The sequence below is a fragment of the Populus alba genome, chromosome 3, assembly GCF_005239225.2.
Source record: "Populus alba chromosome 3, ASM523922v2, whole genome shotgun sequence".
Classification (NCBI taxonomy): domain Eukaryota; kingdom Viridiplantae; phylum Streptophyta; class Magnoliopsida; order Malpighiales; family Salicaceae; genus Populus; species Populus alba.
Genome location: NC_133286.1, coordinates 20843416 through 20869496, shown reverse-complemented (window position 1 = coordinate 20869496; position 26081 = coordinate 20843416). Strand labels below are relative to the sequence as shown.

Sequence of the window (26081 nt, the reverse complement as noted above, 5' to 3'; positions counted from 1 at the left end):
CATTTTTTTATAATAATATAAAAAAATATTTTAATATACTTTCAAGTAAAAAAAATACTTTAAAAATAAACTTCTACCACATTTCTAAACAAACTCTCTAAATCAGTTGATTCCAAACCCAATATTTAAAGAATCAGATCCTAAAATTCTACTTACTTCTAAATAGAGGTGATTATTTTCGATTCGATTCAGTTTTTATTTATAAAAAACAATCAAACTGAAATTTTGTAAAATACAAAAAAAAATTGAAATCGGTTCAAATCAACTAGTTTCGGTTCAATTTGGTTTTTTATATTAAAAACCAAAACTATATTGTTTTTGGGTTTTTTTAGACTTTTCTAATGGATTTGCTTTTGGTTTTGGTTTGGTTTGGGTTTTTCTAGTTTGGTTTAATTTTTTTCGGTTTGGTTTATTTTTCCGGTTCGGTTTTTTTATTTCAGGCTTGCCTAATCGAAACCGAATTGAACCGAATATTTTTTTAAAATATTCTAATAAGTTTTTTTTATGATTCGATTTTTTTTCAGTTTTTTTACTCACCTCTACTTCTAAAACCAAAAAATAATGCTTAGTTAGTAATTATCAATATTTACAAAAGAAGAGAGAAATGATGTGGTAGCTTTTTTAAGAAAACATATATATTTTTCTATTTTTATTTTTTATGGTGATGTTTTCTAGTTTTTTTATATTTAAATGGGATAATTTTTTTTCTAGTTTATTTTTTTTCTTAATCAATATTTTCAGAGTTTTCTAGTTTTTTATATATAAAAATTTGTAATAATTATTGGGAAGTGTAGATATAAATAAATAAATATTAAATATTTTAATTATATCCTTGTAATAGATGGTGTTTTTTGTTATTTGAATATTATGAGATGTAATAAACTCTTTCATTCTTCGTTCCTTCTTGTGTTATAAAATTTAAAAAGTAATTTTTAAATAAAAATATATTTTTATCCCTTCTGATTAATTCATAAATATTTTTTTCTTCATCCCATAATATCTATATTTCTCATATTATAAAATATAGCTTAATACTCCATAATTTTTCCTAGCAATCAAGATATGAACAACAAGACAACAAGGATATCAAACCCCACCAAAATCCCAATTAACAAACACAATAGCCTAAAGTTCCAACCTTGGTGTTTGATGTGTTAGAGGATGGATGGTCGATTCTATATTTATTAAAATTTAATTAATATCCGTAAATGAATCAATAATACATTGTAGAAGTTTCACGTGTAGGCCTGAATTTCTTGTCATGAAAAAAAAATTACTGTAAATTCTACAAGTCAAAATGCATCATTGAAATTTACCCCCAAGTCCCAAAAGGTTAACAAAATTTGAAATCCATAAAGCTAAATCCAAAATCAAAATTTATTTTATTTACAAAGAAAACAAACCCAATAATTTGTATTTATGTCGAAGTAATTTCTCTGTATGCGACTCCCTCCCCCTCTCTATCTGCAGTCTCCAAACAAACACAAGTCAGAACAATTCACACTTCGAGAGAGTACAGCAAGGGCAGAGAGAGAGAGAGAGGCCCCTTTTCGTGTTTTCTCTTTGTAGGTACGTTTTAAAGCTATCTCTTTTATCCAGGACCTTCACGGCACAAAACCCATTCCGCCTATTTGTTTTCTTTGCATTTTAAAGGGTTTAAATTCTAGGTTATCGGCAGTGGCGGAGCCATAATGGATATTAAAGGGATAATTACCCTCTTAATTTTTTTTATATATATTTTTATATTAAAATTTTAATATAATAACTTAACAAGTTTAGTTTTTTTATTAATTATTAATTGATCTAAGCTTTTTTTTTTAAAAAAAAAATTATTGTTCCTCTCGCTATAAAATTTATCTTCAAGTCCTAAACTATTAATTAGTTAACTAAGTAATCTTTTATAATTTATAATTTATGTTTTATGTGAGTTTCCTTTGTTTTTTCTATTTATTTCATTGTCTAATTTTAGTTTTATTCCTTAATAATTAGTTATTAAAAATGTTAGAGTTTATGATAATTTATGGATTTGTTAAATTAATATGTATATGGATAATATTATATGAATATTAATTGAAATAAGTTTTGATAAATTAATATGTATTTTGTTATGAATTTCACATTAAAAATGATGGTAATCAACTTACTAATAATTAAAAATAAAGTACTGAACAACTCAAAAAATTAGAGACAAAATAAAAGAATTGTTTGTTAATAATTTCACTAGTCCCTGGAAGATTTAAAAATAGAAGAATGAAAGTTTAATTGTATATATTGAGAGATGATATCTTTAATAAATTAAAAATAAATTCATTATAAAGAAATTTTAAAATAAAAAAACCCGAAAAGAATAATTATAATATAAATTTTTTTATTTTAAAAATATTCTTAAAATTAATTTTACTTAACACAAGTTAGTACATGTATTTCAAATTAATTTTTCTATATATAATATATAATATCAATTACTTGTTAATAATTTGCCCCCTCTTTTATTTATTTTTTTTTGGCTCCACCACAGGTTCTAGTCACAATTCTCAAGTCAAGAGTGGAGTGAAGGAGTCAGGATTTTCTTGTGGGGAAAGTGAGTGAAAGTTTTGAATTGTTTTACTGTTTGTGTTTTGTTTTGGCGTGTTTGGCTGCTCAGAAATTTTAAAAACAAAATAACAGGCTATGGAGAGAATTAGAGTGAAAATAAAAGAGAAAAGAGACAAGAGAAAGGAAAAAAAGAAGTCACCTGAGCTACATTGTCACATGCCGCCTCCCATGAAAGCCCTCACGGAGCCACTTTCAAGGTATTCTAACATCGAAGGAAGTTTTATGCTGAACCAAACCACGACAACTTCCTCTATACGCTGGAGCGTGGGTTGCGCACACCAGTCAATCTTTCACTCTCCATTCATTTTAGCCCCTCGTGTTTGTTTTAGTTTCAAACCCGGTCCCTGAAACCTTAATTGTCTTAGATTAATATCATTTTATTTTATTTTATTTTATTAAGTTAAACATTAACCGAGCTCCATAATTTTTCTTCTATGCTACGATATTCTTCGATCTCAAAAAAATTTAGTATAAAAAGATTAGATATAAAAAAGTTGGTTGACTTTTTTCTTGCTCATGCAATCCAATCCCTATGATAGAAAACTAAAAAGGTTGAATATTTTCTTTAATCTCTAAATTTTTAATTAATAAAATTAAATTTTAGGTAAGATCAAGCATTAACTAAACAATGTAATATTTCCTCAACGTATTGAAATTCTATTATGATGCGTAGTTATGCAAAATAAATCATTAAACCTAGATCTAAATAAATGCAGTGTTTTTTTTTTTATTAACATGAGTATCCGGGTCAGCTTGTGCATATCTCAACTAATCCAACGAATTTTGAAGTTAATGATTATATAAATCTTTAAATATTTTGAGATTTATAAGACTCGAATTAATAATCTTTACGAAATAAAGCTTGATAAATAAAGACTGTTAAAAGCCTATAATCATATCATAAATAAATTTGAGTGTTCAGAAAAAAGAAAAAAAGAAAAAAAGAAATTACTGCAGAAACACTATTGTAAGTGATCTCTCTATTCGGTTAAAATAAAATGGCTAGCTCCTATAATTTTTTTTTTTAATTTAATTAACAAGTAAGCATGGCAAGTGCACACCTATTCAATATTTGGAGTATGTTTTGTATTGCAGCAGCTATTGTGGTTGTAGTTTGAAAAAAATTGTTTTATAAAAAGTGTTTTTAGTTAAGGTTGATTTGAAAAAATAGGTGTTTGGTTAAAACTGTGGTTGAAATTAAGGTTGAACAAAAAGTAGTTTAATGTGTTTGGTTAAGAATGCTTTTAAAATTGAGGTTATAAATTTTTTTTAAAAAATATATATTAATATTAATGATTTTTAATTTAAATATCGTGGATTTAACAATTGCTATTGTATCATGAAATAAATCATATTTTATATGAAAATATTTTTTATTATTCCATAAAACTATCTATAATTCCATTACGTACGAAAATACATCCGACAATAACTATAATTTCCATAATTTTTTAGTGTATAATAAAATTAGATAAAATATTATTATGTATAAAATTCATTCTAAACTAGTTTTTTTTAAAAAAAAATATTAAAAAAAGTAACGCACACTAAAAAAAAAATAAAAAAAAATAAAAAAGGAGGTGCCCACGCAGTGCAAGAGAATTGCACTGTTCACTATTTTTTAAGTGAACAATGCAATTTTCCTGCACTGTTCATGTTAATTGCACTGTTCATTGAACAATGCAATTAACATGAATAGTAAAAAAGCAACGAATTCTTGCTTTAAAATGCTGCGTTTTCAACGCAGAAAAAAGATGAGCCCTAGTGAACAGTATACCTCGTTTTTCTTTAACCAAACGGCTACAACTACGTTTTCAATAAAACGCAACCTCAGCCGCAGAGTCAAACGGGCTCTTGGTATTGCATTTCGATAATATTTTTTTAAAAAAATTGATTTTTTGTCTTAAATTAATGTATTTTTTATATTTTTATATCATTTTGATGTGTTGATGTAAAAAATAATTTTAAAAAAATAAAAAATATATTATTTTAATATGTACTAGAATGAAAAGTATTTTAAAAAATAACCACTATCACACTCTCAAACACCCTTGTAAACCTACCAATTTTTAACTTAATTACCTAAGTAGATTAATCCACCTATATCCACATGGTACATACACTTGGCATGGTACTTCTAATTAAATTAAATAATATTTGTGTTTGTTTGCAGTTATTTTTTAATGTGTTTTTTATTTTAAAATATGTTAAAATAATATTTTTATTATTTTTAAAAAATTATTTTTAACATCACATCAAAAACATATTAATTTTTAAAAAAAATTAAATTCCTTTAAAATACAATATTAAACGAGTCTGTTGTTTTTACGAAAGTAACGGAAAAGGACTCTGGAATATCAAATTTTTAACCATGGTTAAACTTCAACGAGTTGGGTGAGTGCTGAGCTCCACTGTCATTATTTTTTCTCTCGTGTTTTTTCAAATATAAAAGGATATGTTAGGAGATGTTTCGATGAAAGAGGAACATTAATTTCTAAGTTATAATAAAAACTATCAATTTATTTATAATTCCTTTTTTAAAAAACACCAATAAGCAACATTAATCCCTATTGAACCGGAGTTTTTTTTTAAAAAATTTAAAAAAATAAAAAATAAAATTTATGTTTTTTTTATTGTTTTGATGTGTTGATATGTGTGTGTATATAATATTTTTAAATACAACCATGATAAAATACTCCTTAATACTTTATCTTTATTTTACTATAAACACCGATAGATATAGCACTACAATACCATAGAATTTTCCCTGGCATTCAAGATATAAACAACATCACAAGGATACTTCAGTAAAATTCCACAGCCACCAAAACTCCTAACGAAGAAACTCAATAGCCTAAAGTCTCAATTATGGGGCTTGACTCCACCATTAATTAATTTAATTCAATCTTATCATCTCAGATTTAAAGTTTTTTTTTTATAAAAAAAACAATGCAAAAAACAACAAAAATATACTTTAAAAATAAATAATATTAATTATTTATTTGTTATTATAATAAAGTGTGTATTTAAATTGTTTTTTACTTTTAAAATGTATTCAAATATTATTTTTTAATTTTTTTAATATCATCATTTCATTTTCTCTAAAAATTATTAAAAAAATATTAATTTAATATTTTTTTCAAAACAACTATTAAAAACGGACTTCAAGTGCTAAAACACACACAAAAAAAAATCTTTCATTTTCGTGGACCTCTACCCGACCATGAGTCCTTTTTAAATTAACAATCATGCCAAATTATCAAAGCACTTGTTGAAGTTCCACGTGTAGACCTAAATTTCTTGTCGTAAAGGAATAAATTATATTGTATCTCTCATGTATAATATTAACATAATATACGTGTAAGATCATCAATGTTTGATTATATATTTATTAAGATTTAATTAGAATCTGTAAATGAATCGATAACACATGGTTGAAGTTTCATGTGTGGTCCTAAATTTCTCGTCACAAGAGAAAACAAAATGCTATAAATCGCAAATATGATATTAACATGGCATACATGTCGGAAGATCGATTATATCTTTATTAAAATTTAATTAGTATCTGCAAATGAAGTTTAATGTGTTAGGCCTGAATTTATCGCATAATTAATTAATTATTTATTAAAATTTAATTAGAATGTGAAACAAAAAAATCCCAACTACAACACATCTTCAATATTCATATGTATTTCTTTTAAAAAAAAACAAAACATGTGGAGAAAATAACATACACTTACCTTTGTTTATTGTAAATGTTAGCAGTGAACTGGCAATTTTACAATTGGAAATTCACAATGAATTGTATTTTAAAGGGTTAGTTCATTTGTTATTCTATAACTATTCATGGATATTTAGGTTTTTTCATTATTTTTTATAATAAAGTTAATTTGTTGCTCTTAAAAAAATAAAAATAAAAAAACATTTAACGAGGGACTTTTTAGATATTTCATATTTTTTCACCATAATGTAATGATTCATTGTTTTTTGAATCAAATTTTCAAATCAATATTTATTTGTTATTTCACGTGGTTTTTTTTGTCTTGGAGGCAATATAATATTTTTATAAATTAAAACAAAAAAAATCAAAAAGCTATTGAGGCGTGCATTACACCCGTCAATCATTTTATTGCTTTTGGATGACATATGCAACTAACACGGGTAGTCAAAACCAATATTTTACCATATTACTTGTCTTGGATTCATGTTTTTCTATGTGTGGTGCATGTGTCGCTGACAACAATATCTTTTTTTTTTTCTTTTTAGAAATCCATGTGTGGCCCTTTAAATTTACATATCATCTTTTCAAGATATTTTTATTATGATGTCGCCCCTTTTTTTCTCTACTTCTATTTGTTTTATTTTAATTAATTTATCAAAATTTATTTTATTTTTAATTTAATTATTTTTAATGTTTTAGTTTGTCAGATTTGATCTATATTCTTTTGATTTTTGTTTTTTACTTAAGATAATTTATGATTTTTTTTAATTTCACCCCTTCATTTAATTATTATTTCCTATTTGGTGATTGTTCTTCTTCTGTTTTTTTGCTACTTTTCCTTTTGCTTTTATAAGGTTTTTAATTTAAGAGTTTTTTTTTTTCTTTAATTTTACCATTGATATAAAGTTGGTTGATAATTAAGCTTTTTAATTGAACAAAAATTACAATTTCACGGGTTATAAATTTAAAAATATTAACTTAAATTTAGAAGATTTTTCAAAGTCAATTATTGTGGATTGAACTATTAAATTTACTGGTTTTGTTTTTCTATAATACATTTCACGCTAGCCCTCCTGCATTTTTTTTAATGATAGAAGTTATTATAATATTTTTACTTGTTTTTTTTTTTTTTTTTTTTTGCAAAGTTTAACCAACAGAACACATTTGGAAGCAAAACAACACTTGACCTTTGCCTATTTTTTTTTCAATTTTAATTTCACACTTAAAGCTTGGTTTTAGAGCTTAGTTGTCTTTCTAATTAACATTGATAATAATTTTTTAAAAAACTATATTTTTTTTTAACGCTGGACTAGTTAAAAAATAAATTTCTATAAGTGTTTTTTTATGTTATTTTAAGGATTATCATGATCTTAAAAACATTTATTTAAAGGTCGACCTTTGAAATTATGAGTATTTTTTTTATTATATAATTAAGTGAAAACTATTTAAAAAAATAAAGTTATTAAAACCCAATTAAGTTCATAAATCAAGTTGCAATGTGACCAATATCATCTAATATACCATCATTTCAACTTAAAAAAAGCTTTCATCACTTAAAAAAAAGCTCTCATCTTTATGTTTTTTTTATAAATTAGGTAATGCTTTTACAGGTTATGCAGTTACTTTTTTAACTTATAAAATAAAGTGATTTGTATGAAATTAATTCATATGATTTAATTAAAATTTTATACTAAAAAAAAAAATAAAAAAATTTCAAGATTAGTCTCTTGTCCCGTTTAATGACATCATATATATATATATATATATATATATTTTTTTTGCTGTTAAAAAATTTTGGTCGGTTCCGCAAAGGATGTTATCATGTTAAAATCTAATCAGTACCTTTGAAATTGAGGTTATAAATTAATTAATATATATATATATATATATATATTAATATTGATGGTTTTAAATTTAAATATTGTAAAATTAATTACTCCTATTACATCATGAAAAAAATAATACTTTATATAAAATATTTTTTATTATTCCATTAAACTATTTATAATTCCATTACGTGCAAAATTCATTCGATAAAAACTACAAAATTGATATTACTGTGCGATGAATTTAATTCACTCTATACTAGTTTTTTGAGAAAAAAAATATTATTCACATCCCGAATTAATTTAATTCTCTAAACAAGTTTTTTTTTTTTAAAAAAAATCAATACAATTAAGTATTAACACATTATTTAAAAAAAAAAAAAAAAAAAAGAAGCCCTGCGGACAGTGCAATTTACTACGCACTGTTCACGTGAACAGTACACCTCATTTGCACTGTTCACGTGAACAGTGCAATTCACCTGTGAACAGTGCAGTGAATTGCACTGTTCCTTGTTTTTTATTAACCCGAAGAGAATGAAAAGCATGTTTCGGTAGCTTTTTCTTTTCAGCGTTTTAAACACAAAAAACATGTCCATGCACAGTAAATCGATTTTCTTTATTACCAAAACTGCGTTTTCAGTAAAACGCACAGCCGCGTAGACAAACGGACCCATATCAGAATGAATCATTGAGATTTTATCTAGTCCCAAAAGGTTAACAAAATTTGAAATCGTTAAAGCTAAATCCAAAATCAAATTTTATTTTATTTCACATATTAAAGAGAATAAACCCAATAATTTGTATTTATGTCAAAGTAATTCCTCTGCATGCATCTCTCTCTCTCTCTCTCTCTCTGCAGAGTCCAAACAAAAACGAGTCAAAACAATTCACACTTAAGAGAGAGTACAGCAAAGGCAGGGAAAGCGCAAAAAACAAGTCAAAACAATTCACACTCAGAGAGAGTACAGCAAAGGCAGGAAGAGCGGAGGGGAGAGGGAGAGAGAGACCCATTTTCGTGTTTCCTCTTTTTAAGTACGTTTTAAAGTTTCTCTTTTACCCAGGACCTTCATGGTACAAAACCCATTTGGCCCTTTTGTTTTCTTTGCATTTTAAAGAGTTTAAATTTTAGGTTCCGGTTCACAATTTTGAAGTCGAGAGTGGAGCGAGGGGGACAAGATTTTCTTGTAGGTCTTACTATGTTAATGCATTTGGGGTTTGGGAGCTGAGAAAGAGAGGGAAAGTGAGTGAAAGTTTTGAAATTTTTTACTGTTTGTGTTTTGAGGTGTTTGGTTGCTGAGAAAGAGAGGGAATATGAACGAAAGTCTGGAAATTTTTTTCTGGGTTTTTGTTTTTTGCCTTGTATGATTTCTGTTTTTGGGTATTAAACAGAAGAATAAAACGTGAGATTTTTGGGGTTAACTTTTCATTTTTTATTTAATTTCCTGCTTCATCTCTCTCCCTGTTTCTCTCTATGTGTATGATAAATGCATTTGTGGTTTATTTTGTGTTCTCGGGCTCTGATTTTTCGGGGTTTATTTTTTCTCTGACAGAAGCAGAGAGGCGAGGTAAAGGCAAAACTTTGGAATTTATCAGGTATTTGGGCCATTATTTTTAACTTTTATAATTTTTACTTGTTATTGCATGACTCACTGTGTTTGTTTCCGAGAAAGCTGAGGAAATGACAGAGAGGACCGAAATTAATTTGTTTTATTGCTCGTTGGTTTTGAGTTAGTCGTAACTCAGAAAGAACAATGAAATTATCATTTTGTTCCATTTTACCTTTTTCCTTTTATGATCCTTACTTCTCCGAGCTATGTTTTTCCATATAAGTTTGTTTCAATTGACAAAAATACAACACCTTTTCTTTGTACGTAGTTTTTTTAATGCTTTTCACTCCTAGTCCGTGAATTTAACAATAAAAGTGAAATGAGCACGTCCAGTGCTGGGATTTTTATAAACTATCCCTGTGTTTTATATATTTGCATGTGTTTTTGGGCCAATGAGTTGAGTCCTCCTTAACGAGTCCCTTTTGCTTGCAACATTTCTATTCGTTGTTTAGGTTTTGGTTTTGGTTATACATTATTTTTTCAGATTGCTATGCATGATAGTGCCTATGGTTCTTCTATTTTAATCAGTGAAATCTTCTAATTTATTTATCCATTTGTCAACTAGAAGTTGAAATGTTTATTTGGTTATTTTAAAGCGCTCTTGTCTTTCTGTGCTATCTGACTTCTTTTTGGCAATTATGTTTACAGCATAGGTTGAGGTAACAGTTAAAGAAATATGGATGAAAATTCTCAATCAAGCATTTTTGATGGGGAGATAACTGGAATCAGATTTGGTTTGGCAACTCAGAAGGAAATTGTAAGTAGAATTCTGTCTTGGTTGTTTGCTTGCTCATGTTATTTAAAGCATTTCAATTGGTGTAATGGTTTTCTTGAATCACTTGTTGTTTCTTCGGATTGATGTGCAACATTTGAATGTAGAGGTGCCTTTTGCTGCTAACAGAGTACCTCTAGAGTCTATAAAAATTTATTTCAAGGCACCAGTTATGATGTTATTAATGTAAAATTCACTTTTTATTAATAAGTTTTCACTTTTCAGCATGTATGCCAGGATTACAATTTATTTCTAACTGGCATTCACTGTATTTCTAGCTTCAAATCCTCTAATTGTTAATAAATTGATGCCCGTGCAAATTTTGTTGATAGTGTACAGCATCCATCAGTGATTGCCCTATCAGCCATTCCAGTCAGCTGACTAATCCCTTCCTTGGTTTGCCACTTGAATTTGGAAAATGTGAATCTTGTGGCACTTCTGAACCAGGAAAATGTGAAGGTCAATATCTTTCCTTGATCACATGTGTGTGTATAATTTTTCACTGTTTTATATGATTTTTGTTGAAAACAAATTTGAATTTGCTCTTTTTTCCACTTCCAGGTCATTTTGGATTCATCCACTTGCCAATTCCTATATATCATCCTAGCCATATTAGTGAGTTGAAGCGAATGCTGAGCCTGATATGTTTGAAGTGCTTAAAGTTAAAAAGGAACAAGGTATTCCCCAATTGAGCATTTCTTCTGTTTCATCCATTTTCAATTTTTTAATGAAACACATTGAATCTACATGTGAGTCATGATGCGTAGTCTTTCTCTTGGTGTCCATGTTGATGGAGTTCAATAGGCATAAACATAATAGGGAGCAAGGATAAAGGTTTTTGCACGTCGCATATTTACTTGATACATATATGTTAAGTACATTCCTTTTGTTCCTTGATACTGATTTAAAGACGACAAAAAGAAGGGAAAGGAAAAATGATGGTTGTGAATAGCATGGGCATTTAGAACCCAATCAGTTATTATGATTGGATAACAAGATAATTTTTCCTTTAATAATTGCAAATGATGTATAAAGAAGTGTGAAACCTGACCTCCATGAAGGAAAGGATGAAGAGAACTTTAAGGAAACACACCTCTGTTTTTCTGACTTGCAATCAGTTAAAATGGGGTCATTGTGCACCTTATTCTTAATACTATTTGCTAATATGTTTCTTCCTATTTCCCACACTGACTTTATAATTAACAGATTCAAATCAAGAGTAATGGTGTAGCTGAACGGTTGCTTTCATGCTGTGAGGTGAGTATAAAAGTGTCATTTACTCTTCATTCTATTTGTAGAAAGAAATATGCACTATCGCATGTTCTGCTTACTAATTCTGAACAGGCGTTCCACATTAAGTTACCGCATCAATATTATTTATTTATAAACATGCTTGCTTTAAATTGCTCTCCTCTCTCGCAGACTGTTTTGTTCAATTTCTGCTAGGGCCCCAATATGTTCCTACAATTTTAAGCTCCCAAAGTTTACCTTGATTGCGTGTTAGATCAATCATACAAATAATGGTTCCTTATATATGGAAGGAGAGAGCATCGGTATATGAGAAATTTTGCTCCCAGAGAGGGATGGTGCATTTTTGTAGAGGAAAGGGGAGTCATTGGTTATTTTTTATCCTTGTGTCTCTTATTATTTGTGTACTTTTTGGTGATGCAGTTGGATTTATGGTCGTTCCAGGTTGTGAATGTAGCTGGATCTTTTTTCCTGGATTCCCAGATAACATAACTTTTAGAACTTAACTTGTATTCCCCCCCCCCCATTCTTTAGTTGCTCCTTTCTCCCTACGTTTTTCCCTGTTTAATAGAGTGCTGAGATTTATTTATTTTTGTACTTTTTGGGAAACAGTTTCATTTGTGATTTGGCACACAAGATCCTCAAGTTACATAATACATGATAAAAAATCTTTGCTTATATCTGATTTTACCTATTTCTTTTTGTCACAGGAGTGCGCACAAATTTCTATAAGAGAGGTTAAGAATACAGATGGCGCTTGTTTCTTAGAACTAAAGCTGCCTTCTAGGTCCAGACTAAGGGATGGTTGCTGGAATTTCCTTGAAAGATATGGTTTTCGCTATGGTGATGACTTTACACGACCATTGCTCCCCTGTGAGGTTTGTTTCTAGTACACACTTGTTTTAAGCGTGATAGATGAAGCTGTTTGGTATTGGGGTCATTAGTTGTTTTATGAGAATACAGATGGCTTGAACTCGCAGGGTCTCTAGTTTCCAATCTAGTATGTTTTGCTGATGGAGGAGATATTTTTTGTTTCTGAGTTGTATAGTCCTGACCCCCTGATGTCTGCGTTCAGTTTTCATCACTTTTGAAATGTATTCATACATGTACATGCTTACAGCAAGGTGGTATGCATCCAGATTTGTTTGGTGCTTCATATGTGCATGTGTGCCAATGCTTGCCTGTCCAAACAGTTTTTGTCTGGTCTTCTGTCTTACTCACATGGCTGGAAATGAGTTACCTCATTGCCTCAGTGAGTTACTTATACAGGATTCAGATTTAGAACAGTACCTGTATGTGTCAAATCATTCACCTTTTCAGCATACACTCTGATGTTCTCTTGTTAAGTAGTTTGCATCAGATTTTAAAAGCATTTGTATGCATCAAATCATTCACTTTTTCAGCATATAATCTGTTGTTTACTTGTTTCAGTAGATTCTGAGATCTTATCATAGAGATTTAGAGAAGACATGAAGTTGGTTTTTGATATAAATTTCCCTTTCCCTTTCTCTCTGTCTCTTCATCATCATCATTCTATCTGGTTTGTGTGGGGTTGGCTGCAATACACAACAGGTCATGCAAATTCTGAAGAGAATTCCTGCGGAGACTAGAAAAAAGCTAAGTGGAAAAGGATATTTCCCCCAGGATGGTTATATCCTACAACAGTTACCTGTCCCTCCAAATTGTCTATCAGTTCCAGTTGTTTCAGATGGAATTACTGTCATGTCTTCAGTAAGCTATTTACATACTAAATTGGGTTCTCTACCTTGCTGCTATGTTTGTTTTCATCATTGACTTGTTGCTTTCATGCTGTTTACAGGATCTCTCTATATCCATGCTTAAGAAAGTTCTTAAGCAAGCTGAAGTGATCAAAAGCTCACGGTCAGGTGCACCAAATTTTGATGCACACAAAGATGAAGCTACTTCCTTGCAATCAATGGTCGATCAGTATCTTCAAGTTAGGGGCACAACGAAGACATCCCGTGACGTAGATACTCGTTATGGGGTAAAAAAGGAATCCAGCGAATCCACAACCAAAGCATGGCTTGAAAAGATGAGGACTCTGTTTATAAGAAAAGGTTCTGGATTCTCTTCTCGCAGTGTCATAACTGGAGATGCGTACACACTAGTGAACCAAGTTGGGATCCCCTATGAGATTGCTCAAAGAATTACATTCGAGGAGAGGGTCAGTGTGCATAACATGAGATATCTACAAGAGCTTGTGGATAACAAATTGTGCCTGACATACAAGGATGGTTCTTCCACCTACTCTCTAAGGGAAGGTTCCAAGGGTCATACTTTTCTTCGACCTGGGCAAGTTGTACATAGGCGGATTATGGATGGAGACATTGTCTTTATTAATAGACCACCAACAACTCACAAACATTCATTGCAAGCACTTTCAGTGTATGTTCATGAGGATCATGCAGTTAAGATTAATCCTCTGATATGTGGGCCTTTAAGTGCTGATTTTGATGGTGATTGCGTTCACCTATTCTATCCTCAGTCCCTTGCAGCAAAAGCTGAAGTCTTGGAGCTTTTCTCAGTGGAGAAACAATTGCTTAGCTCTCATAGTGGCAATCTGAATTTACAGCTGACAACAGATTCACTTTTGTCATTGAAGATGATGTTCAAGGCCTGCTTTTTGGGCAAATCAGCTGCTCAGCAACTAGCAATGTTTATATCACCTTATTTGCCACAACCAGCTTTGTTGAAGGTCAACCGTTTTTTCCCACACTGGACTGCACATCAGATTCTCCAGATGGCTTTACCAGCATGCTTCAACTGCTCTGGAGAGAGATTCTTGATCATCAACAGTAATTTTTTGAAGGTTGATTTCAACAGGGATGTTGTGGCATCAGTAATTAATGAAATTCTGATCTCAATGTTCTTTGAGAAGGGTTCTGGTGCAGTGCTCAAGTTCTTTAACTCCTTGCAGCCCATGCTGATGGAAAATTTGTTCTCTGAAGGCTTCAGTGTTAGTTTGGAAGATTTCTCCATCTCTCAGGCAGTCAAACAAAGGATCCCAGAAAGTTTCAAGGCCATTTCTCCCTTGCTTTGTAATTTAAGATCCACCTTCAATGAGCTGGTTGAGTTGCAAATGGAGAATCACATCCGGGATGTGAAACAGCCAGTTAGAGAATTCATTTTAACTTCCTCTGCCTTGGGTTATTTGATTGACTCTAAGAGTGATGCAGCTGTTACAAAGGTTGTTCAGCAAATTGGCTTCTTGGGCTTGCAAGTTTCTGATAGGGGAAAACTTTACTCGAAAACTCTTGTTGAAGATTTGGCCTCCCATTTTCTGAGCAAATATCCTGCCAATTTGTTTGATTATCCTTCTGCCCAGTATGGCTTGATTCAAAACAGTTTTTTTCATGGGTTGGATGCATATGAGGAGATGGCACATTCAATTTCTACGAGAGAAGTCATTGTGCGCTCATCTAGAGGATTGTCTGAGCCAGGAACATTGTTCAAAAACCTAATGGCCATCCTCCGAGATGTGGTAATTTGCTACGATGGCACTGTAAGAAATGTCAGCAGCAACTCAATCATCCAATTCGAGTATGGTGTGAAGGTGGGAACTGAGTCCCAAAGTTTATTCCCAGCTGGTGAACCTGTTGGCGTCTTAGCTGCCACTGCAATGTCCAATCCTGCATATAAGGCTGTTCTTGATTCTACTCCAAGTAGCAATTCCTCCTGGGATATGATGAAGGTAGCCATTGCCTAATGCAAATTCTTCATCCTCGTAGAAGTTTATTTTGCCATATTCTGCAGTGTAATGCTACAGATCTTTCTTAACATCACATTTCTTTTCAGGAAATACTTCTTTGCAAAGTTGGTTTCAAGAATGACCTAGCTGACCGACGTGTGATTTTATACCTGAATGACTGTGGCTGTGGTAGAAATTATTGCCAAGAAAGAGCAGCATATTTGGTCAAGAATCACTTGGAAAAAGTCAGTCTTAAAGATATTGCCAAGTGTTTTATGATTGAGTGAGTTCTCCCCTTGCATTTTTTATATCTTTTTTGCTTTCTTGTTTAGAATAAAATGAAAGGATGTGTGCTGTCCCATATGCCCTATTCTTTTTCCTTCATTGATATCGTGTTGCATGCTTTGGATGCCCAGTTCTCAAACTGTGCATCAATCAATTTTCTATTTATTCCCCTGTTTATATTTTCTGCCCGTGTTTTTGCTTTTTATATCATTTATTCTATTTTACTCCAACAGTGAGATATTTATCAGTTACAATATGCTTGATATAAGATTAAGAGTTCTGATGGCTTCTTACAAGCAGATACAAGAGTCAACCGATACCAGAAAGTTTTGGAAGTGATGCAGGCCTTGTTGGTCATGTTCATCTTGATAAGGTTACTGCTCTTGTTTCTGAAGCATTTTTAGGTGGCATATTTTATATATGAAGTCCTTGGGTTTTCTTGTTAAACTTATTTCTTTTGTTAGTAATTTGAAGATTTATTTTATACAGAGGAAGTTGCAAGATTTGAACATTAATGCTCAGGTGATTCTTGAGAAGTGCCAAGAGACTGTCAACTCATTTCGAAAGAAGAAAAAAGTTGGCAATCTTTTTAAGAAGACAATTTTGTTGGTCAGGTTAGTTTCTCAATTCAATCTAAATTTGCATGAAGTCAATAATTATGGTCTTGAAAGTCCCCATCATTTACAGTTAATTTTCTGAAACGAGATGACATGCTGCCTGAAAGAAGAGTGAGTCTTCAAAAATTTGGTTAATTGGATTGTGTTTTCTTTTTTTGAAGATTTGGTGTTTATCAGTCTCACATTTACTTGATGAATGGTGAATGATTGATAAAACTGTCAAATAAAATATATGGTTCACCTATGAAGGGAGATGATAAATATGAAAATTATAACAGTTGGAGAGATCACATAGAGAGACACAGCTACATTCATCATCTAAAATTTATGGCTGTGTTAGAAGTGAGATGCTGAAGTTTTCCCAATACAATGAAAAGTATTACCTTGAGACTCATACACACACACGCACACATGAAAAATGCGAAGGCTTTGCATGGATTTGTTTTTGTCTCAAGACATAAGTCATAAAATTGAATAGTTGAGATAGTTTGTTTTCTTTTCTGTTATTTTTGCCATCCCTTCTTATTTTCTGATTTACTATAACCTATAAATTTACCACCTTGGCATGAGATTGGTTTACTTCATCAAATTTCACTTGAAGTTCATAGTTACCAGAGTTTCTATACGACATGGAACTGCTATCTAGGGTGTGTAGCTTGAATTGGTTGCTTTTGCATCTCTTGATCATAACCGTGCAGCCCAAAAAATGTTTTTTATGGTCTCTCTGGAGTGATACACTGTTGAAGATCCAATCTGTAGCTTAGGTATTTTACATCATTAAAGAAGGTGTGGAAGAGGTTAATACTTAATGAGGTGAAGAAGATAATAGCTTAGAGGTATGAGTGTAATTTGAACTCATGCATCCAGAGACAGGTCCATTTGGGATCACAGCATTGCATGAGCCAGATTGCCAAAAGTAATGACTCAAAATGTAGCTTAGGTGCTGATACGCTGAAAAAGTTCAAAGCGCACTGGCACTTGATAGGCCAGGTGCTACTACATGGCCGCTAGATGTATATTAGCCTACTTCTTGGAATGCTTAACTATAGCTGCTCCCTTTTCACGGTTGTACTTGATTGTTATCTTGCATATAATATTACTAGAAACATTATTACTTAAATGGCTCGAAACACCAGTTTACTTCTATCTTTTATTTTCTGCTTCTTACTTGGCAGCAAAGCTGTTCTGTGCTTGAAATGGCTACTTACTTCTCTCTTTGATTTTGTGCTCCTTGGCAGTGAAAGTTGCTCTTTCCAGCAATGTATAGATGAATCACCATGCTTGATGTTCTTCTGGCAAGGTGCCGATGATGTTCATTTGGAGAGGACTTCAAATATTCTTGCTGACATGATTTGCCCAGTTCTGCTGGAAACAATCATCAAAGGTTTGTGATAATTTTGTTTTATATGTCTTGAAGAATGTTTGCTTGTGTTTCTATGGGCCGTGTGGATCAGATATTTTTAATAATTGTGCTCAGAAGTATGGAATTGTTAATTTCTTCTCCTATCCGTCTTTGTTCAGTTTATATTGGTTTGACAATTAGCATAAGGCATGCTGTACAGAGAGGCTCCAAGAGAACATGGTGCAGCAGTATCAATGCTTGTGGTTTTTAGGCCATTGCATGCCTGTTGCCCTTCTGTCCAAAGAGAGAAAATTTAACAATATTGACTTGGTGTTGAAAGTTGTTGAATAGAATCAGATCATTGTTGTTTGGCATGTCATGATATTCGTTTTATGTTTCTTTACCCTCCAAGTTGCAGTGTAGTTATTCTCCAAAGAAATTGTTATAAATTTCTTTATTCAAACAAATAACCCGCTTGACAAGGAGTAATTTCTCTAAAAGCTATAACACATATGCCTTTCATATACCTTGTCCATATCTCTGGAAGCTTGAGATCGGGGCAAGCCATATCCATTCAATTGCAAGGAAAGAAATCACAGACCAACTTTCTAAACAATGACAATGATAAGTGAGAAATAATTTCATTTCACCGTCTTCCTGCTCACAAACCACTATAGCAATTGCTCTTGTTTCAGAGTTTTGTTTTGTCCTAAAAATAGACCATAAGGTTGCAATACTGCAAGAAATTGCTGCATACTGGCACTCATGTGCCTGACAGTCTTGTGGCAATATAAAGCATACTACTCATCGATTATTTGGTCGTACACTACTCTCTTCTTGAAGCTTTATGATTCAATGAAGTGTTTCCCTCTATTCATTCAGTTCTGAACATGTCCTTTCTTCATATACCACAAATTGCACATGGTTATAGATTTTATTTGACTGGTCTCATGAACTTCATGTTAAACATGATATTTTGAGTACTCCATTTCATTGAGATATGCTTAGAAGGCAATGCTTCTTATATAAGTGTGATATAAAGCAGAATTTTGCTGATGGACTCTGTTTATAACTTTTAACTTTTTGCAAAAGTTTCTGCAGAATTATTGTTTCGATTTTAATTTGATCGTTTTGATTATCTACGATTCATGCTAAGGCCTTTAATGCTTGACATTGTCATGCTTGTGCTGGCTTCTGTTATAAGAGGATTCACCTTCATTCACATCAGTAGTGGTTTTGTTTTATGAATTTTCAAGGTGCCATTCAGTGTTGTGAAGAATTTAAACATAATTATTAGTTTTAATGTTCATGGATATTTAAATAGTTGATTTACAGGTTAGACATGGCGAGCCTTATCAACACATGGATATGTAACCATTTTCCATGTCTAGATTCTTTTGAGTTGCTGTTGAAACATGATTCGCTTCCTTAGTTGTCAGAGAATATCTCCTTCTTCCTCTCTTTCTATGATGAACACAAATAAATAATTATATATTGGATCTATAAATGTAACGTCGAATTTCAACATGGCTAGAATTCATTATTTACTGTGAGATCTGCTCTATCTCTGCAAAATGCAGGTGACCATCGAATTTCCTGTGCAAATATAATTTGGGCAACTCCAGAGACAACAACTTGGATAAGAAACCCATCCAGGACTCAAAAGGGGGAGTTGGCTTTGGATATTGTTCTGGAGAAATCTGTTGTTAAGAAAAGTGGTGATGCTTGGAGAATAGTCTTGGACTCATGTCTTCCAGTTCTTCATTTAATCAACACCACACGTTCAATTCCTTATGCGATTAAACAAGTTCAGGAATTGTTGGGAGTTTCCTGTGCATTTGACACAGCAGTTCAGGTAACACGCAAATTGTTCCCATCTGCTTTGAAGCAGTCTATTCTTAACCGTTTGATGTGCATGGTTTCTTTCCTTCTCTACATTCCTCTGTTTTTCAATTTGGCTCTTATGAATGCTATCCTCGCGACATGTTATGTGGATGCATCTTCAACTAGCTTATGATGCTGTGCTATGCAGTATAAAATCATCCATCAGATCCCTTTTTATACAGGGACATGACTAATTTTGTTAATCTATCAGTAAATGAAAATCCATTTTTGCCTGAATTTTTTTGGCATCTTTTATGAGTTATTCCTTTAGGAATCTTCTAACTGCCGTCTAGTTAGTTCACATGTTCTGTTTTTGATCATTTAATATGTTTGAGAATCGAGGGAGTTTTGAACGTCCTCTTTATATTTGAGAGGTGTGGCTGTCTTGGCAACTTTTGCATAATTTCTCCCATCACTAAACTGGTCATTGATATTATTTGCACAAAACTGCTACTTGATAATGGAAAATTGCCTCCTTATTTGAATCCCCAAATGCTGAACAATATGTATCTCTGATGCATCTACATCTTTCTAATTAATTTGATCCTAAATTCTACCTTCTTGACTACTCTATTCTGTAAATAGTGCTGTTTTCTCTGTGGCTCTAATTAATCATGTTTCATGCAATGATGCAGTGCAAACTTTTATGCACATGTTAATGAAATTATGTTTTTGTGCTGAACTTTCCCTGCCCAGCAAACCACCCCCTCTCTTTTGTTTTCTAAAATCTCCCTCTTTTCTAAAAGATTGCCAAGATAACATATCATTAATGGATAAAGAGAGATTACGATGCTCATTTATGGCAATACACCTTGAGGTGTGATGGTGGACAATTATCTGTCCAGTATATAGTGTTCTGTTTCACATGCGATCCATTAGGCTGAGTTAATTTATGCATGGTTTCCAGTGTTTGCTAGCATTATGGAAAGGCTTAACTAGTTGATTTTGCAGCGCCTCTCAAAATCAGTGACCATGGTGGCAAAGGGTGTTCTGAAAGAGCATCTCATTTTACTCGGGAACAGTATGACATGTGCTGGAAGCTTGATTGGCTTCTACACTGGAGGTTATAAAACATTGTCTCGATCATTGGATATCCAAGTACCATTTACTGAGGCCACACTCTTTGTAAGTCTTTTCAGTGTGTTTCAATCCTCTAATACATAATCAGTGTCACTCTATTAAATGAGCCATCTCTATATATGTTACACAGACCCCGAGAAAATGTTTTGAAAAGGCTGCAGAGAAGTGCCACACTGATTCTTTATCAAGTATAGTTGCTTCTTGTGCATGGGGCAAGCATGTTACTGTTGGAACAGGTTCACACTTTGATGTCCTGTGGGACACAAAAGAGGTACTGTTTCTCTTCAATTGGAAAGTTGCTTTCGAGAAGCTTTTAGAGCTAGATCACTAGTCCCTGTGTTCGGCTCAGATTTTCTGCCCATTTTTCCAATTATATCATTCTCTTTTTCAGGCATGCTTGAATCCAGAGGGCAGCATGGATGCATACAGTTTTCTAAATATGGTGAGAAGTACTGCAGGTGGAGAAGAGTCAGTTACTGCTTGTTTAGGTGCTGAAGTTGACGATCTTATGCTGGAAGATGAAGACTGGAACCTGTCACCTGAGCATAACTCTAGTTCTGATAAGCCTACCTTTGAAGACAGTGCTGAATTTCAAGACTTTTTAGGCAATCAACCTGCTGAATCGAACTGGGAAAATATTTCATCTTTAAAGGATCGGTCTGGAAGCTCTGGAAATTGGGATGTTGATAAAAATGATGGAGCTGTTAAGGAAAAACCTTGGAGTTTGGGAATGAATACAGCCGAGGCAAATGATGTTGCTTCCAGTGGCTGGGACACAGCAGCTGCCAGGACAACAAATACCTCCTGGAATTCAGAGAATAATGTAGCTCAGTCCAATTCCTTTTCTGGTTGGGCAACAAAAAAACCTGAACCCCATAATGACTTTGCAACAAAAGTTCAAGAAGAACCTACCACGTCCAATGATTGGGATGCTGGTGCTGCCTGGGTGAGAAAGGACAGAGACAACAAGTTTGCTGAGACAAATGCATCAAAGTCTTGGCGGGGGAAGGTAACAGATGGTGATGAATCTGGACAAAACAAAAGAAAAAACAAACGTCCAGAAGACCAAGATGTAGGGACACATGGTTGGGATGATAAGATGTCTCAGGACCAGTCGATATCTGGTTGGGCTTCTAAAACTACCCAGGAGGCTACCACTGAATCCCTCGGCTGGGATAGCAAGGGCAATTCAAATCCGGGAGATGCAGCATGTGGTTGGAAGGCAGCATCCACTTGGGGGGCAGGAAATACTGATAGTGATAAACTTTGGGGGAAAGAGGTGTCTTCTAATCAGGCAGACACAGCCTCTGGTTGGGGGAAACCCAAGTCACCAGAAATTTCACTAGGCTGGGGCTCGCCCAAAGAGTCAGTTAAGTCGGATCGTGGATGGGGGGTGTCAAGTTCTGGAGGTGGCAGTGATAAAAAGACTGAAAACCAATCTCTGGCTGGCCAAGGGAAAGAGTCAGGTGGTTGGGGTAACAAGGTGACTTCGAATCAGGCAGACACAGCCAGTGGTTGGGGGAAACCAAAGTCATCAGAAAATTCACAAGGCTGGGGCTTGTCCAAAGAGTCTGGTAAGGAAGTTCATGGATGGGGGGTTCCAAATTCTACGGGTGGCAATGAAAGTGAAACAAATAACAATAATGAAAACCAATCTCTGGTGGAGCAAGGGAAAGAGTCAGGTTGGGATAACAAGGCATCTTCAAATCAGGAAGGCACGGCCTCTGGTTGGGGGAAACCAAAGTCACCAGCACTTTCAGAAGGCTGGGGCTCACCCAGAGAGTCAGTTAAGGCAGTTCATGGATGGGGGGTGCCAAATTCTGGAGGTGGCAATGGTAGTGGAAGGGATCAGCAATGGGGTCAGCAGAGTAGAGAGTTCAAGAAAGACCGCTTTGAAGGTTCTCGAGGTTGGGGATCGAATAATGGTGATTGGAAAAATAAGAGGAACCGCCCTTCTAAACCGCAGGAGGATTTAAATTCAATATTTACCACAACGAGGCAGCGGTTAGATGCATTCACTTCTCAAGAGCAGGATATCCTCTCTGATATTGAGCCATTGATGCTTTCTATTAGAAGAATAATGCATCAAACTGGGTATGTTTTCTATGCTATTTGCTCATAAATTCTCCAAAAATAAGAATTAGTAATTACCTTGCGCATCATAGCACAGCGTATTTTTTATTGAGTAGTCCCTTTTGATTCTTCATAGATTTGCAGCATTTATACCATTTTCTGCATGCTACCATTTTGTAAATTTTCTTATTTCTTTTGAAGGTACAACGATGGGGATCCATTATCTGCCGATGATCAGTCTTATGTGCTTGATAATGTCTTTCATTATCATCCAGACAAAGCAGTGAAGATGGGTGCTGGAATTGATCATGTCACAGTATGTATTCTGGGTGACCTATTCCCATGTTAGATTTTGCTTGAGTTCAGTTGTTCTCTATCCTCATGCTACACTAAGTTTAAGATTCTGTAGCCCTATGTCTTTTGGATAAATATGTGGTTATTTTGTCATCTAAAAACAATAACAATGTAGTTGATGCCAAGGGATTTATCTTTTGAGGCTCATATTATCTGTTATCTCAAGTAGAACTTCATTCTGTTAGAGCTTTTCAAAGAAAGTTCCTCGACTGAATTGATAGAATGAGCTCAAGTTAGTTCTTTTTTCTTTTTATTTTTCTGTGCATCAATTATGGGTATGCTTTCTTCCTTCACTTGTGAATGATATGCCCTCTGGTTCTTCACAGGCCACTTGGTTGTCATTTTCTGTGGACCAACCTTGCTCTTCACTCTTTTATTTCTTCGGAGCAAAATCCTCTCCACTTGCATTTGTTGCTTTAACACAAAAATTGAAAATGGACAGTGCATATAGCAAGATGCATACACTTACATCTGTGCATAATCTGCATTTTATGTGCATTATATGATTACAATATATATTTTTTTAAATCTAACAGGTTAGCAGGCACAGCAATTTCCAGGAGAGCAGGTGCTTCTACATTGTCTCAACTGATGGCTGCAAACAAGATTTTTCATACCGCAAATGTCTGGAGAATTTTATCAAGGGAAAATATCCAGACTTGGCTGATGAATTCAATTCAAAGTATTTTGCAAGAAGAGGCAATCGGCAGCGCACCCCAGCTCCTGAGGGAACCGAGGAGGAGAAACAGGCCTTGTGATGTCTGATTATGAGGGTTGTATAAGCATATCGAGTTATCAGCTCCTTTGATTTGTATATATAAAGCAAGTCTTTCTGGTATACTTCCTTGAAGCAAATTATAGTTAAAGGCATGCTTTCTTGTGAACTGCCCCTTTTTTCTCTTACAGGCAGTTCTTGTAAGTAAGATAGTGATATGAATAGCAATGTTTTCAAAATTTGCAACAGAGTTGAGCAGAAAAGGTATATTTCGAGCCAAAAACAATTTAGAAATTCAAGAGATTGTGTCAGGTTAAATCATATCTTAGAATTAAATATGAAAGTGAAACTCTTAAGATCACCTGTTTCTGAAAATGCAACCAGTTCTTTTGTGAAGAAAACAGTTTAGGCACCAAGGATTTTTAAACATTCGAATTCCATAAACACTTTATAAAGTAAACTGAAAAACACTAATATTATTGGTTGTTGAATCTGGTTTGACCTGGAGGGTATGGGTTGATACGGGAGTGTTTAAGAGTATAATTTTTTTTCATGTGAAAATATATTATATTGATTTATAAGTATTTTTAGTACAGTTTGAATTAATACTAAGGAAAATAAAATTCAAAAGGAAAATAAAATGAAATGATGTTTTAATAAAAATAGTTGCTAACCCGCAGGGTGATTTGATGTATCATTAAAATAGTTTTAATCAATATTTATAATAATAAAATTAATATATTCATGTACATGAAGAGACCACAGATAAATAACTAGTTTTTTTTTTAATAATAAAAAAAGATGAACTTGAAAAAAAAACTTATGTCATTAAATAATATTAAGTAATCGAGTCAACTCACAGGCCATAAAATTAATTATTTTTTTAAAAAATAATATAGTTTTGATCTCTCTCTTCTTTTTTTTTAAAAAAATCTACTTGTAACTTGTTTGAATTTAAATAGAGTATGACCAAGTAAACTGAGTTACTAATAACTTGATCGCTCAAGCATATTTCAATATATTAATATTTTAGAAATTTGATCCAATCAAACTTTAAATTCAGGTCTTTCAAATGAGCTCACTAGATGGGATTAAGTTTAATATTTGTTGGAAAAATATGTTTCCCATAACGCATTCTGTTGATGTTCATGAGCACAGGAATAACAAAATGGTTTGAATTGCCTTCACCTTTCAACTAGGCTTTCATTATATAGGAAAAGTTGTGTTGTACATGGCCATTACAAAGAGGGAATCTAGGAATTTAAATAAGATAAATTTCCTCTTTCCTATTCAATCATTTATATTCTTATTCCAGCATACAGCTGTAACAGCTGTGACTTTCCTATTTCCTATTCAATCATTTATATTCCTATTCAAGCATACAGCTGTAACAGCTGTATGCTTTCCTATTTCCTATTCAAGCATACAGCTGTAATAGCTGTATGCTGTGACTTAAGTCTTTCTATTGACATCCCCCCTCAAATTGATGCAGGCTTGTCCATAAGCATCAATTTGGTAGTAAGAAAATGATGACGTTGTTGTGTGAGAGTCTTGGTAAAAACATCAGCCACCTGAAGATTGCTGGACACATGTGGAAGTGATATAGTCTGAGTCGCAAATGCGTCACGAATGAAGTGGCAATCCACCTCAATATGCTTTGTGCGCTCATGGAAGATAGGATTGGCGGTAAGATGAATAGCGCTGGTATTATCAGCAAAAAGAGGAGTAGGAGTGCACTGCTGAAAACCCAGCTCGGCAAGGAGCCCGTGGAGCCAGATGATTTCGGAACAAGCTTGGGACATAGCCCGGTATTCAGACTCAGTTGAAGACTTGGAAACACGATCTTGTTTCTTGCTCTTCTAGGAAATAAGTGCAGGGCCAAGGAACATACACCAACCAGTAATGGAACGGCGAGTGTCGGAACACCCGGCATAATCAGCATCACTATAAGCAATAAGATCAAGGGAAGTACCAGCAGGATAGCAAAGGCCACTTCGAATTGTGCCATGAATATAACGAATGATGCGGCGAACAACAGCCATATGGAGGTGCCTTGGAGAAGCCATAAACTGACTAACCTGCTGTACGGAAAAAGAAATATCAGGTCTAGTGTGTGTAAGATAGAGTAAGCTGCCCACGAGTGTACGATATGCAGCTGGGTCTGATAATAAATCACCCTCATCTTTGCGTAGCTTGAGATTAATTTCCATTGGAGTATCAAGGGGTGGCAAATTCTGGAGACCAGCAGCTGCC

The 26081-nt window shown here is 33.1% G+C and overlaps 1 protein-coding gene across 1 annotated transcript; it reads left to right on the top strand.

The window, feature by feature from the left end:
* The first annotated feature begins 8865 nt into the window (after positions 1-8865).
* LOC118054245 (DNA-directed RNA polymerase V subunit 1) lies at positions 8866-24139 on the top strand. Its single transcript, XM_035065738.2, has 19 exons — positions 8866-9174; positions 9693-9735; positions 10398-10506; positions 10854-10980; positions 11083-11198; positions 11728-11778; positions 12480-12647; positions 13342-13500; positions 13589-15481; positions 15586-15761; positions 16064-16136; positions 16253-16377; positions 17619-17764; positions 19303-19577; positions 20558-20731; positions 20817-20957; positions 21078-22780; positions 22961-23075; positions 23650-24139. Exons 3-19 carry the CDS (start codon positions 10426-10428, stop codon positions 23869-23871), a joined length of 5745 nt encoding a protein of 1914 aa, XP_034921629.1. The 5' UTR covers positions 8866-9174; positions 9693-9735; positions 10398-10425; the 3' UTR covers positions 23872-24139.
* The last annotated feature ends 1942 nt before the right edge of the window (positions 24140-26081 follow it).

Excerpts from the sequence above, each read along its gene's own strand:
- LOC118054245 (XM_035065738.2), top strand. The coding sequence starts at position 10,426 with ATGGATGAAAATTCTCAATCAAGCATTTTTGATGGGGAGATAACTGGA. Across the intron at positions 15,762-16,063 it reads GCCAAGTGTTTTATGATTGA|ATACAAGAGTCAACCGATAC; the intron begins GTGAGTTCTCCC and ends TCTTACAAGCAG. Across the intron at positions 16,378-17,618 it reads AAGACAATTTTGTTGGTCAG|TGAAAGTTGCTCTTTCCAGC; the intron begins GTTAGTTTCTCA and ends GCTCCTTGGCAG.